The sequence below is a fragment of the Triplophysa dalaica genome, chromosome 8, assembly GCF_015846415.1.
Source record: "Triplophysa dalaica isolate WHDGS20190420 chromosome 8, ASM1584641v1, whole genome shotgun sequence".
Taxonomy (NCBI): domain Eukaryota; kingdom Metazoa; phylum Chordata; class Actinopteri; order Cypriniformes; family Nemacheilidae; genus Triplophysa; species Triplophysa dalaica.
The window spans coordinates 6,215,434-6,231,324 of NC_079549.1; the positions used below are offsets into that span (position 1 = coordinate 6,215,434).

The 15,891-nt window shown below is 36.2% G+C and overlaps 1 protein-coding gene across 1 annotated transcript; it reads right to left on the bottom strand.

The window, feature by feature from the left end:
* Positions 1-941: 941 nt before the first annotated feature.
* On the bottom strand, positions 942-15,591 carry gpr156 (G protein-coupled receptor 156). Its single transcript, XM_056754180.1, has 10 exons — positions 15,413-15,591; positions 9,134-9,287; positions 8,818-8,945; positions 8,563-8,698; positions 8,346-8,456; positions 8,146-8,271; positions 7,197-7,292; positions 6,860-7,096; positions 5,602-5,763; positions 942-3,941 (listed from the first exon to the last, which is right to left on the bottom strand). The coding sequence occupies exons 2-10, from the start codon at positions 9,248-9,250 to the stop codon at positions 2,562-2,564; spliced, it is 2,493 nt and encodes an 830-aa protein (XP_056610158.1). The 5' UTR covers positions 9,251-9,287; positions 15,413-15,591; the 3' UTR covers positions 942-2,561.
* Positions 15,592-15,891: the final 300 nt, after the last annotated feature.

The window sequence follows — 15,891 nt, forward strand, 5'->3', positions numbered from 1 at the left end:
GGGGTTTCCTCCGGGTACTCCGGTTTCCTCCCCTGGTCCAAAGACATGCATGGTAGGTTGATTGGCATCTCTGGAAAAAATTGTCCGTAGGGTGTGAGTGCGTGAGTGCGTGAGTGAATGAGTGAGTGTGTGTGCCCTGCGATGGGTTGGCACTCCATCCAGGGTGTATCCTGCCTTGATGCCCGATGACTCCTGAGATAGGCGCAGGCTCCCCGTGACCCGAGGTAGTTCGGATAAGCGGTAGAAAATGGATGGATGGATGGAGTATTGATGCAAGATCACATTGATGGCATATTGTCCAGGACTGTCATATAGGACATTTGACTATTGTATGACTAATATTCATTAAATATATATTTTGCATACTGTATAGCCGGAAAGTATTCAGAGATGTTCTACATGGCAATGTTGTAGCTGAAAATGTTTGCACTTTCCTAGTTGGCTTAAATAACATGTTTAATAATGACTTTTGTACGGGGCCACTGGCTGATTTACATTACTGTCAGTCTACGTTATTGTAATTTAAATCTACGTTTCACATGTAACAAATCTGTACATCCTGCGTGTTAACCAGAATGTTTAACAATGCTTCTGCATATTTCTCATTCCCTCTTCTATGGATTTAAATGGGTCTTGCTGCTAAGCACAATTGTGATGTTTCACAAAGAGACCTACATGTACACTTGAACAAGTGATGTCTAAGTAATGCAAGATGCTGTTTTCTTTTATCCTTAATGCAAATAGATCCTTACGCAAGTGTGTGTATGTCTACATTTTTGTATGGAGATATATATGTGTTTGCAGTTACAGTAAAGATACAGTAAGCACACAAATCGCACAAAGTCTAGATTCAACCATTTCATTTGTCACTCATTACACCATCATCATCATGTATTTGTTTGTAGATGCTCGTTGGATTAAATGGGAGATTTACAAACAAAACTGCCATTCTTAAAACTGAGAAAACATGTTTATGTGAGACAGAGATAGACACTGGGGTTTTCTCTCACTACATATCCTCCTTAAAGAGTTAAATTATATAAATAAGGACACAAACAAAGATATGTAAACAATTGTAAACATATTACCTTCTATAATACACACACCAAAAAGTCTACTTAAAAAATAGACAAACATACGTAGCAATGTATAATAGACGGATATGCAAATGAATCACAAATTCATATTTTCAAATAATGGAATATGTAGCACAAAATAAAGAAAATGTGACACTGCAAAGTAACATTTATCATAATTTGTAAGTTTTAAACTAACTGAATATCTTAGGACAGGTACACTGTATGTGATCGAATAAACTTAGCCTATACATTATGAATGGATACATTGTGTACATTGATATCAAACAGGAGATGTCCATTCTAGAAAAACTCAAAAAGCACAAGTGTAAACAAACACAGTTTTTTAAAACAGACAATTTGTTATTTTCATTAAGTCAGGCTGATCAGAGAGAAGGGGAGAAGAACACAATGTTCAATCATTTATGACCCAGTGCATTATGGGTAATCAAGTACGATTTGCTGAGAGACAAACTAAATGTGTTACATAACATAACATCGTATACATAGCATACATCTGGTGCTATCTGAAAATAGTTAGAGTACTTTGCAGCTTAATTCTACTAACTTGTGCAAAGTGGCAAGATTATTCAAGAACATTCCACATCTCATTTATGTTCACATATTACATTGCTGCTGTTGTTTTTTACAGAATTGAGCAGTCACAAAGGAGGATGAAAAGGGGATTTTTTTAGAAAAACCTTTGTTGAAACAGGGTTAAAATAGTAAATAGAAATGCAATTTTTGGACTCATGTTTGGTTTATAGATATTTGAAAAACATTTTAACATTTTCATTTATTGACTCTTTAAAGTGTCAAGTGGTGTACAGTAACAAGTGAGTACATGTACAAATGAGTGTGCACAACTTTAATATTAAAATGTTTTTTCTTGTTGCCATAAATGATTGTTATTTTTAGTCCCCCTTTATGTTTGTCAAATCTGAAAAATATAAAATATTAACAAGTGCTTTTCAACTTTGACAAAACAGTATTAAATCATTTTAAAAGTACAGCATTTTCCATTTCCTGTAAATCAGCTAATTTGGACATCCGAGGTTTCAGAAGGACAGCAATGATATTTTACCTGAAACATAAATTTTCTTACACATAGAATTGTTCTTACTTATAATAATTTAAAAAAGCTCCTTCGCTGCAGTAATCTTAAGAAATAATATTAAATGGTTCTGGTTGAGGTTTTACTTAATTTAAATAAACCTTAGTCTTAAACGTGTTTTTTTATTACAATGGACAGTTACACCACATAAATATTGTTTGACTTTAAAATATATTCCAAGATGAAAATATTTTAAAACAATAAATTAAACATCATAGAAAAGATTTTTTCAAGTGATTGCCTGCATGGTAATGCATTTTGATACATTTCTGAAGAATTTAATACAGTCGAACAAAAACAGCATCTATGTCATCGACCCAAATATCCTATGATGGAAGTACAGTATAAACAGAAAGTGCGGTTCATCAAATTTAAACAAAAGTTGGTTTAAGGTCCACTTTAAAGTTCACCACAGGGTGTGCCAACTTGTACAACTCACCATCCTCACTGTCAGAACTGCTAAGGCTGTCCGTGGAGTCATAAGGGTGATGTAGGCAGGCCCTACAATATGGCAGGTGGTAGTAACAGTAGTCCTCCGAGCTGCTGGAGTCTGAGTCTGAATAGTCATACAGCTCCTCTGATGTTTTACTCCCTTGTCTCAGATCAGCCGAGGCAGGCTGAGGAACCTGTCCTGTTACAGAACATTTCCGGGAAAAAGATTCACAGTTGTCCTGTATTGAACCTCTTCTGCTGGTTGAAATATCAGAGCCACAGCGAGTCCCATTGTTTTTTACCCTCTTTCTCCTACACCCCTCATGCCTCGAGTTTTGTCTTTGAGGTCTTGGACTTGTAGGATTTATTTTGTAGTTCCGGTCCTCCTTCAACATTTCATGGTCTTTTGGTGGTTTTCTGCGCCCTGGAGGTACAGAGCCAGGAAAATAGTAAGGTGGAGGTCTCCCTTTTGAGGAGTAAAATGGAGGTCTACGTTTGCGCATGAGATACGGTGAGATGGTGGGGAAGAAGAACTCTAGAGGTGATGGAGGTGAGACAGCTGTGTTGAGCTCCTCGTGATCTGGATCGATAGGAGGTCTCCTTGCTCGCTCGGGCGATCTGACAGAGTTGCTTACCGCATCCATGCTCAGGTCCTGTAAGATCTCAACCAGCTGGTCATTGCTTACAAAACCCTGTCGCCCCGTTGTTGAAACCTCTGTTGACGCGGTGGTTTGCTCCTTGGAGGCTGATGTATCAACCGGAGGTGGACAGGAGTTCTGCACTAATTTGCTCTTGACCAGAAGAAGATCTTGTTGTTTCTCCAACGTCTCTAGTTCTTCCTCAGGACCATGTGAGATACATATAGAGTTTTTGACAATATTTAATGTTGGATCTGACTCATCTGCAGTTCCCTTCAAACTAATATGATTAGACATCCAATGGCTGACTTGACAGGACTCATTGGTCGAGTTAGACTGAAACTGTGGAGGCCCTACATATGCTGAAGAAGAAACATCTGTAGCTGCTGAACTATCAGAGATTGTATGCTGTGAGGTAGCGCTGCTGGGAATTAATGGAGGGGGTTTATAAGGAGGTAGAAAGCGAGCCACAGTTGGAGCGTCTTCTGAATATTCGGTTAGGATAGGGGTCGGAGGAGAATTGGGAGATACCACTGTCGTCTGGGTAGAGGTGGAGTTTAGATTAGTGTTGGAGGAATACATTTCACCCTCAGCCAAGGGATGGCTAACAGTCATCAGTTTGAGCAGTTTGTCCTTGGCATTGTTCACTTGTTCCTGTAGGCTGTCGATAATGGTATTCTTCTGTAAATTGGAACACATGGGAAAATTATTTAAACTTTACCACCCTAATTGTGTGTGTCATTGTCTTAAATGGCTCAGTTCACCAAATAGGTGTTTGGGTTAGGTGCCAATAGTGCAGGATGTGAGATCATAATGCGGTGCCTTGAGGAAATGTAAAACAAAGGATTCAGCCACACACATGGGATAGTGACGCACAACACCGCGCTATCCACACCCAGATCTGGAATTTCTCATCAGACCAGTAATCATTGTATATATGGACGAAACTTGTTTTATTGCTGTACTCAAATCAGAGCAATTAAGTAAACTCACAGACATTTAATGTCTAGTTTTGGAATTATAATAACACATAATATCCATCTAGCTAAAAAGGAGGGTTCCCAACAGAGCACATTTTGCATTTTGTCTGGATGCGGATTCTGGAGCTAAATCAAATGTTGGAGACACCCAAAATGTGTACTACTGAGGGTTCTTCAGGAACCAGGAGGGTTTTCACTGCTCATATACGTATGTGCTGTAAATCTGAACTAAATGGACAAAACATACAAATGTTGAAAAAAATCACTTAAAGCTGCCATCCGTGATTTCTGTTGGTTAAAAACAGTTATTGAGGAATCTGCAATATAAGGATGACATCACGCAGCCACATTAGATGGTAGCAAAAAACAACAAAAATGCTCTGTAGTAGAGTAGGCGGGGCGAGACCGTGGTTCGAGTCCGGTGAGTAATTGTGAATTAGCGCCAGCTGTGCGCACACCGGGCTCGAATCACGTAGGAGATGGGAGCATAAAAGGAACGAGCGACCGGACCGTCGAAGAGAGAGGACCGGGCCCGAACTTGTTTTACGTTTGTATTTATATTGGTATTTATGTTTATGTTTTGTTCGCCGGCGGTCGTCCGTGAGGGGCCGCCGGCTGTTATTATTTATATTAAAAGTTGTTTAATGTTTTCCGGTTCCCGACTCCTTCCTTCCATACTTGAATCTTATTACATGCTCATATACACTCATGGCATGCTCTAAACTAATTGTATCTCCACAATGAAAGCCCAGATGTCCAGAGAGCACATTTTTTTAAAGAAATATTCCAGTATTAAAGGTGTCACATGGCATGAACACGTGTTTTTCCGTGTCTTTGGTGTGTTATAAATTGCCCATTCATGTATAAGACACGTAAAATTTCAAAATTTAAAGTGTCGGAACAAAAGATGCATTCTATCTAAAAGCGAATACTCACTCAGACCTGCCTGAAACGCCACATCCACCCTCACAAATCTACGTCAGTTCGTGGTATGATTTGACTAAGACCAGCCAAATGTATACATAAGGTGGGCGTACCTGCCAGTACAATTGCTTTGGAGCCTGATGTTCCAAATGTATTTGTATACACATTGCATTACATCTAAAACAAACGATAATATTTGTTTTAGCCGTGTCATGTGATCCCTTTAATGTTGGAGATTCCATGAGCCTGTAGTGTGCACCGTGACTTTATAAAAGTTTAGCTTAAATGTTCCATATGAATAAATAGTGTTAATAAACATCTGTTTTAAAAAATGTACATTTCACACAGAAAGGGGATAAAGAGACAGTTACGAATTGCAGCTTTAAATATGGAAGAACTAATAACATTTTCATAATTGTAGATGTAATAAATGGTACCTCAATAATAAGCCTTTTCATGGAGTCGTTTTCTCCAAGTAGATAATAGATCTCATCCTCACTGTACATGGAGCTCATGGTCTTGCTTGGACTACTGAAATATTTGGCCATCTGACTGGGATGAGAGTTTGTCTCCTCTTTAAACTGTCTCCACTGGGTCAACTTCAAGGAGAAAAAGTTAATGATTAAACAGAATGTAAAAACAATGATATATACACAAATAGTTTCATGTTTATGTTATTTTATTACACAGCTCTTTGGAATACTTCATTTGATTGGCAATTCATGACATTCCATGGTATGTTATTCCCAGATAACAACCACCCCTAATAATTCAGGGTTGCACAGTTGCTGCGTATCGTCTTAACCTTATAAATAATTTACTTAGAAATAAATTACATTTAAAAATGACTGATGATATATATGAGATACAAATGAGATAATAACCATTTCAGATCAATATTTTGTGTCCATTAATTTACTTATGTATCAAGTTCTGTGCAATACTGTGAGCCTCACGTCTGGTTTTGATCATGTTGTCAGGGTTTATTTTGGGATAACAACCATTTGGATGTACAATATCATGTACTTATGTTTTTGAATACAAAATATTGTGCTGTTTTAGGGTTTTACATGACTCGTGTAATCATAATCAGGTGACTCATTGTCCAAACATTTAGCCTTTTATGCTGCAGGCTTCACTGTCTTAACCGCAAATAATACACACTTACAAAGTTCTTTGGTTTTGTCTCAGCATTGCCTATATTTTCTTGCTGTAAAAAATACAGTTTGTCTTTAGCTGTCCTTGGCATGGTCTGCTGTTGTCTGACATAACAGCCAGTTTACTCAACATATCTCAGCAGAAAGTCCTGTCTGCTATATCATAAAAAATATGTCTGGCTACTCAATTTATGTGATCAGTAAAGATTGCATATTAAATGATATGGCAGTGGTAAGTGTTGGGGCAGCAACTGAACACACACTGAATAGGACAGTCTGTCTTTCTATCTGCTGTTTTTTTTGTCTTATCAAAAAGCTCCACTATTAAAAACAGCTGACATTAGCAATGTTCTCTTCAAACATATATGAATGTTTGTGTAAGCACCTTTGACGTTATATGCTGATTCATCACTTGCTTCCCTTTCTGTGGTGGATTATATTGATTTAATTGTGCCTTATAACCCTTTCGATTAAGGTTTGGAAACTAGAAATATCTTCAAAACAAATATTGAAGTCAATGCTAGTAAAATGAACTCACTTGGGGCACAAACAGTAGGCAGTTTATGGAAAGAGTGCAAATAAAAATAGCTCCAGACACTACGCTGTACACCACATTGGGCCAAGCATACAGGTAAAGGGAGACGGGCACAGCCACAGTGGTTGACATGGTAACCAAGCATACAGCACCCATGATGGTCATAGACTGGTTTACCGGGGGTAAACTGACATTGCTTGTCAGGCCAGCAAGGTACGTGCCATAAAGGAGGAGACTGCCCTGAAGAAACAGATGTTGTTACGACTGCTGTAAATCATACTAAATAATCAATATGTTCATGTTAACACAACAAGATTGGAAATAAATGTTTCTTTTTTACCTTTAAAACATAGAGAAGGATGACCCACAGATCCGAGTATAGAGAAGAACATGAGTCTAGCTTGGACAGACTGTAGGATGCACTTAACTCCATTATCTGACAAAATGAAGAAACAACACATGAGTGAATGTGTATGTATCTCCATGTCATAACACTTTACATCTCTACGTTTGAAGTGGCTGAGAAGAAGCGTGGTTCAGTTATGGCTTTAAATGTGCTAGAATGGAAATCTGCAGTGACTGTTAAAGATCCAGTGTGTAATATTTTTGAGGCTCTACAGAAATGCATTATAATGCACATAACTATGTCTTCAGAGGTGTATAAAGACCTTACATAAAAAAGCAGTATTTTTATCTACCTTAAAATTAGCTATTTCTATCTAAATACACCGCGGTTCCCCTTACATGGAATTCGCCATGTTGTTTCTATAGTAGCCCGACATGGACAAACTATTCTACAGAAAGCGTTTTGTAAATATGTGATCTCCTTTGCCAAGCGAAAACGCAACAGTATCTTTGTTCTGTGAAAGCTGCCATACTGCTTCGAAAGGGAAGGAGAGCGGTGGATGTTGCGGCAATTCGCAACCTCATCACTAGATGCTTTCTTCAACATTTCCCTTTAAGGAACCGCAAAATAAGAGAAGGTTTTATAAACTACTCTTATGGTACTTTAATAGTGTTTTTGTCCTTTTATAGATTGACAGGCATGCCCATAATTAACTGTTATTGAACGGAAAATACACATTTAGGCCTAATTGACTGAAATGTTTCCAGTGATCTTAAATATATTTTATTCTCAAGGTGTATGCTGTACATATAAGATTTATAATGTGGTGTGGGTGTGAGCAATTAATGACACACTTTTTCTTTCAGGGTGATTTTTTTCTATTTTTTGTTATTATAGCATCGAAAACATGGATTCAAGTATATATCTAACAGAATCAGTTTACCTTCACCACAGCATTTATGGACCGAGAGCACTTGATTGGATCTGTCAGACTCCATGTTGTTAAAACGGCAGCATCCACGAGGACCAGCAGAGCAACCAAACCCATAAGCTGTATGTCTCTAATAATCTAAAACAAAATAAAACAATAACGTATATGTCAAAGATATAAAACATTTCAGACAAGCCTATTTAAAAACTCACCAGTCTCTTGTCAGGCATGCGCTGAGTGAACACTTTGTAGAGCCGCCATGTTTTCCCAAGTATGGGACCAAACACCAGAGAACTGCCTATACACAGCATCCACATTCGGGCCTGAGATTCAGGACAGATGGAGTATCGAAGAAAAAAATTCACATTTTGTTTTTGTACTTAATGGATACAATCGGCCAGGCACGCAAAATCTGTTGCGCATGTGTACCTGTAAGATCGCTCTTGATCCTGTTCCCTGCAGTGTTGCTCTTTCCTCCAGGGCGAATAAGAAACCACTGCTATATGTAAGTATACTGCCGCACAGAGTCAACACATTCAGATTGGGACTGGACATCTTCACTATCCTGTGTCAGAGTTAAATCCTCATGATTCATGATTGAAGTTTTAAATTAACGAATAAATAACCTTTAAGCCAATAAGGGGTCACAAGAAAGATGTCTCGAGAGCAATACAATTTCTGTACCTATTGTTTTTAAAGCGAAGTGTAAAAATGAGGAAGATGAGGGCCAGGAAAATCCCACAGGAGAGCAGAGTCCAGACAACAGCACGAAGGGCAGGCGAAAGCCCTCGACTTCTTAAACCCACACCACTCTAAATAACAACAACAAACCAACATACACTATCCACAATGATGCTTGTATAACATGGAATTCGTAAATCAGTTACACAGAAACAATACACACATCTGTTTTGGTTAGGGAGTCATTATCATTAGCTGAGTATAAAACAAATACTATTTGGGGCTCTTTGTTCTTTTCTATTGCCTTATGTGCCTTTACCGTTGAGAGAGCACAGAGTCTCTGTAGTATGTCCCAGCCCTGTTGGTTGTTCACTCCTGAGTAGATGAAGCAGGTACTTGACTCACAGTGAGAGCTGCAGTTCAGTCCTGCCTCCATAATTCGACTGAGCTCTATCTCCCCTTATAAACACATACTAAAATAAACAGAAATATTGATTTACCAAACCATTCAAAAGTTTGAACGCATCTGACTTGAACACATCCAAACCTTCACAAATATCAAACATATGCTACTTTGAATTAATTCACACGTGTGTTTTAAAATATACATTAAACTACCATGAATTGTTCTTCAACAAAGGTTAACATTAATCACACTGAATACCACTGTATTTGCATCAATGATTTGGCAACAAAATAATGCAAATTTGTGGTTTTTAGAACTTGAGAGTTTGCAACTTGTTGCAACTCAGCATCATCTTATCAGTTTATAGCCTACAGGTTGACAATCAGGAAAAAGTTCAACATTGTCCCTTTTACTGTTCCTGGGGTGGTTCTCTACAGGGTTCCTTTTTGTATCTCTACAAAACATATAATGCTGTACCTTATAAGTTATAACCCTATTGTGTAGCCTACCTTTAACGGTAGCAGTTAAATGTTAAAGGGGTACAAAATATTAAAATGTACATTTGAAAGCATACAATAGGTAATTTCTGAATTGTAATATCTGAACGTTTTTATGTCAAAGCATAAGCCTACAAGACACATGCTCACCCAAAAATCTAAAGCCTTTTACAATGACATTGTTAGAAAACTGAACACAAGATGGCACTGTTATTCATCCTTTTATTAGTTATTTATTAACAAAATACAAGATTGTTTCTGTCTAAATATAGTTGTCAGTTTGTCTTGGGAATCTAAAAAAATCATGATAAAGGTTAATGACATAATCAATGTACATCACCAGAATTAACTCTAAATCTAACTCTTAATAAATTCTAACTCTTAACCATGTCCAGCAGACTCCAATGTGTTGTCTAGAAATAACAATAACTACTGTAAAATACACCTTATATTACCCCTTTGAAATCGATTTTCCTTTGATATTATTTTTAAGCAATTTGACAGATTTTATTGAACTTTTGTCCATCTGTTAAATCACGTAGGCTTTATAGAATATAAAAAAGTATAAAACTCATACTTAAACATCAAGCACGCTTTCAGAGATATTAAAGATAATATATAAAATATTTAGGGATAATAATATAGGGATATATATAGGGATGATTACAAAAATAAAATGTATTTTATTTATTTATACATTATTTATTCACCATCATGTTATTCGAAACCTTTATATGACTCCATCTTGTAAGAAGCACAAATTAAGATATTTTGATTATATATCTTATATATATATATTATATATAATTAAGATATTTTGAGAAATATATCTCACTGGTGAGTGGGGTCCAGTCTTGTTTGGTTACCAACGTTCTTCAAATATCTTTCTCTGTGTGAGTTAAACCTCACCCGACCACACCCCCTCCAATCTGACAGTGAACATTAGATAATAAAGTATACAAACTCTCCTATTCATTACATAATTATACCCCTGCTGTTTAGAGACTATAATCACTTTGCTCCTCGTGTCCCTAATGAAAAGCTCAGGCTTGTCTATGCAAAACACTTTAAAGAGCTGCAAAAGAAACAGTAAATCCCTCATGGATGCACAGATTAACACACAATGCAGTGCTGTGCGTCATATCACCAACACAACCGCATGTATGAGCCTGAATGGACAGACCCCATTACTTAGTTGTCCTGTGATCTCTCAAATTCTGCTATATTTGATCTTAACAACTGAAGCAGCAGGACAGCATATATCAATCCGCTCCTGTATAAGACATGTAAACATGTCCAGTAAGCCTGTATTATGGGGTTTCAAGTGATTTTCATGCTGTGCTGACTTGTTATTATGATTATGGTTCTCTTTTTCCAACAAAATGTTTTAACGACTTTAAATGTGTGTGTATCTTACTTAAAGCTACAATTTGTAATTACTGCCACCAGAGGGCGGAACGAGAAATCATGTCAGCGGTTGAAGTAAAGTAATACAGTTTCATAAATGTTGAGTATAACTTTGGTCCATAAATAAGTGACTGCTCGAAACAAGCTAGTGGCTTGCTGGACGCAAGACACTCCTTCCACATTTGTCCGCAACACTGTTATCATGCGGTTTCTACGTCAGTAAAGGCGGTAACAAAGAGTTACGTGGATATGACGCCATTGACGACTGCACAGCCCCGTGTCACCGTATATATTCGCGATTTACTCACGATTTACGAGTAGTTGGAAACATTTGAGATATTGTAAGTTCTCAGCTGAACAGAATATAAAACACTGGCCTGCGGTTTTTGGATATTTTATTGCAAAATTGTTACATACTGTACCTTTAATTGTGTGTTTATCAGGGGGTCTCTTGGGTAGTTGACATGAAATCATTTTGGGCATGTCCTGACATGTGATATGCTTAATACAGTGGTGGAAATGGCTGATATTCACTGGTAAAGACTTTAGTTAAATTCCAGTCATAGTATTTATTATAAATATAAATAAACAGATTTGTATTATTATGCACATATAGTTTATAGATTATAACAATGACTGGAATTGCTTGGAAATTATAGAAAAGAATAATGGAAATAGATACAAATGCGACAACTGTTGACCTACTGTACATACAGCTACAACATAATTTTTTGTTATAAATAAGAATTATTTATATTATTATTAATAAAATGGTTTGTAAAACTAACATAAGTGTTCATATTGAGATTTTCAATAACCTTAATATTGCACTCTTATGATATCTTGACTTATTGCAGAGATATTTCAGCCTGCATCTCACCAGAATTTGTAATGATTTTACTAGGTGGCAAATTCAGATTAATGTGTATGATGTGAGTCCTACAAAAACATACGATTATTAGGAAAAACTTTCAAAAATCCCACCCCTAAATCAAATCACTTTTATTGTCACATCACCACGTGTGGTGAGTGCAAGTCTTGGGTGGTGGGTGGGTGCGAATACTCCATACAAAGTAGAATGACAAACAACTATATGACTATACAGACTAAATTGACTATACGTAGTGCAGTCAAACAGTGCAAAGTATAAATAGACAGACAGAACAGAAAAGACAATATACATTATACACATATGCACAGTATATGTGTATACCGTCACTGGCATGAAATTAGATAAACACAATAATGAGCTGTTACAAATTCACACGAATAACCCACTTTGTAAAATAGTTAAGAACTGCCATGACATTGGGTTGCTTCTGAGTCTGTTAAAATGTAAGAAACAGGAGAGCAAAATGTGTTCTTTATTTAATCTCATCTTTCCTCATATGTAAAGCCAAATTCACACAATATATGTTTATTAGTCTTTATGTGATGATATTTATCTGTATCTTTCAAGTGTGACTTAACAGATACCGCACATGAAAGTGTGACTAATATTTTAAAGTGAATGTAATGTCACAGTGAGTGAATCTCTATAAATCTCCACAACGAGTCTTGTGACACTGTCTGTTTTTAAAGTATGAACGTGAATGAGAGTGTTTGTTTAAGAGTGCCTGAGGCCCTTAAACACAGAACACCTCACAGACCTCACAGACACACTGTTACTAACAAACAAACAACGCTGTATACAGACACTGGCCCTCCATGCTGATTTGAGTGAGACCCAACATATCCACATGATTAGTATGCAGACAAATGATGTGCTGAAAGGTGATTTCATCATATTTCATAAAGTATAATCAAATTAGTCATACTAGAAGAGACATGGTTCTTGTCCAATGCTCATCAGTTCCATAAAACAGCACGAGTCAGTTTAACAAACTAGTAAAACAACAGAATAAATCAATCACACAATGACAGGCCCAAAATAACCTACACTTACAAAACAATTAAAATATAATAACCCCTTTGGACAGAACAATAAAGGGTTATGTACAGTAAAGCATAATACAAATGGTTCTTACAACAATGAAGTGTATGCACTTTTAAGAGTTCCAGTCATTCCCCACTACTAAGAAACCATCTGCAATACAACTACTATGGTCTAGGTCAGATTTTTTAACATCTAAAAAAATCCTAAAGTTTTACTAGTATAGTTCACTCCATCACAACTCACTCTTGTGTGTACTCTGCAAGAGTCTTTAAATAAAAATGCAAGAACTACAACTTGATCTTGAACTCCTGAACATGCTACAAATGTTAGTGAGTTGTTTTAAATAAATAGGGATCTGAGCCGATGACTAAAAATGTGTCATTACTTTACAGACTCAAATAGTCTCAATCCTGTGGTCTTTGGTATTGAACATTTTATGACTCATTGTCATGTCAGCATGTTTGATATACACAACGTGATTGTTTTTATCGCTAATATTTATTCATTTGTAAGATCTGAGATGGGCATGTAATGTATTTGTTTGTCTGTGAGGCTTTCTAAAAAAACTAATCATTAGGTTTTTTATTTAATTAAGGAGCATACATTTCATACATTTTTATACATTTTGGGGATTGATCTTAAACAAGTAAGTTTTAGCTTTTAGGTGAAAAGGATCATTAACACTGGCATGGGTTGGTGATTTTGGTGTTAATAAAATATACTGAACTAAAATAAAGTTTTTTCTTAATACAACTATGTGTGTACATTCTAAGTAGAGTTATCATAAGAACTTTTTCATTTATAGTATAATTCATGTGATGTCTTCAATATCAGATGCATCTGAACTTGCATGCTTTTTCTTATTGAGAGACACTTTTTCATGTGACATCTCTTAACAAGGTGGCTTGAACATTCCTGTAGTTCCTTCCTTAAGTTGTATTGTCATCTGTCCCAATATAGATCTGTAGTTTACGGTTTCCTGCAGGCACGACCGGCGTAGCAAGGCATTTCCGACCATTTTTCACTACTCAGTGCAGAATCAGGAGATCTTGTAAAGACAGCAGGGGCCTGTCCAGCCATGTAACTTATAACTGGACAGTTAAACAATCCCATACATCCCTCTCAGTGTATTTGAGCTGGTGTCTGAAGTAGAGCGTTAGAGAAATATCATATTCTAGAGATTGTGACTAATTTGTTTTCCATTGAAGTAGACTTACAGTATCTCTCATAAAGGGGTCAACCTGAGCTGCACTGTATTTGAGCAACAAATATGAAAAATTGGATGATTAACTTAGATAAGTTTGATTATTTTTATTGTTACTTTAGAGAATTTGTTTTCAATTTCATGTTGTTTATTGTTATCTTTGTTGTTTCTGAGTAATTAAATATATCATTAAACAGAACAGGCTTTATTCCGTATCAAGATGATATTTACTTTTGGGCCCCTAGAGACCACAATGTTTAAAGGTTAATAAATGTAATTCTTTACAACCTACATTTTTTTTACAGGTTAACCTATTTGTTTGACCTAACCTTTTACAAAACATGTTAAAAATACAACATTGCTTCTGTTTGGGGTCTGTTTAATGGCAACCAAATCAAACAGTACAATAAATAATAAAACATTGCTAAAAAATGTTTCAGTGTTCAACACAATCAGAATCATGACATAAACATATGCTTCTTTGAACCCAACCAAATGTTAAGTCACACTTTTATGGAGAATATGTATCAAGTTAAAATATAGCTTAAAATCCATTTTCATAAGATACTAAAATCTACCAGCCCAATACTTCCCATGTTGGGTCTCTCAGAACAAGAGTTTTACAGAATAAAAGGTCTTGCCATACCCATGTCTGATACATGTGGAACAGGCCTATTACTTTTTCATGTTATGGCACAAATTGTGTGAAGGACCGCAACAATGCACGCTTATGTGAGGCGATCATATATGAAACATTCATCTTTCTGATGCTTTAATCCGTTTAGCAATAAGCTGTATGAATAAGAATCCCAGTTATTGGTTTACCCCCGTCGACTCAACACCCACTGAGCAGACGCCAATAATCTACAAAAATATTTTTTTTCAGCAACGGTACATTTATTCAAACAGTTTTGTTTCTAAACCGTCATTTCTTTTGATATTAAATGTAAACTTTAAACACATACTACTTTCTTTCAAATTCATATAATATTTTGTAACGATAAAAATAATGCAATCAAAATGATTTTTTTGATAATATATTTTACGTTATTAATAGGACACGAAATAAGTTAACTTAATGTAAGGTCATTCTTTACCCAATATTCATCTGCTACACAACCTGCTTTATGAAGAGAGATTGCTCGAACCTGTGATCCATGTGAATGAAAGCTCCTGGCTCCATCCTTGAGGGGTCCGAAACAAAACGCCCCATTTTAAAATCGACATCACAACAAAACATCAAAAGTAGACACGGATAGAAAGTTCCAAAGGCTAAGTCTATAATTCTTTCATGTCTGCAATCTATCACAAACAAGAGGTTATCAAACAGCTCACACTGTACAAACTAGAACCGAAATACTGAAAGTAGATAGTGAGAAAAAGAGGAGGTGTCCGGGATGGAGGGAGGGAGCGTTGCGGGAGAGTCTGAGAGCTGTTAACTTGGCCGGTAAAACAGTATTAAGAGATAGCAAAAACAAGCTAGATCTTTAGAATGTAAATTCAGTTATATAAAAATATAGTAAATAAATAAACATTTACATATAAATATACATAAGATAAATGTACCGGGTGAGGCACCATTTGTAGTCAATATAAAAATGTTTTCTAAATGCAATGTTTTTTTATA

Excerpts from the sequence above, each read along its gene's own strand:
- gpr156 (XM_056754180.1), bottom strand. The coding sequence starts at position 9,250 with ATGGAGGCAGGACTGAACTGCAGCTCTCACTGTGAGTCAAGTACCTGC. Across the intron at positions 8,946-9,133 it reads GACTCTGTGCTCTCTCAACG|AGTGGTGTGGGTTTAAGAAG; the intron begins GTAAAGGCACAT and ends GTTGTTATTTAG. Across the intron at positions 5,764-6,859 it reads GCCTACTGTTTGTGCCCCAA|TTGACCCAGTGGAGACAGTT; the intron begins GTGAGTTCATTT and ends TTCTCCTTGAAG.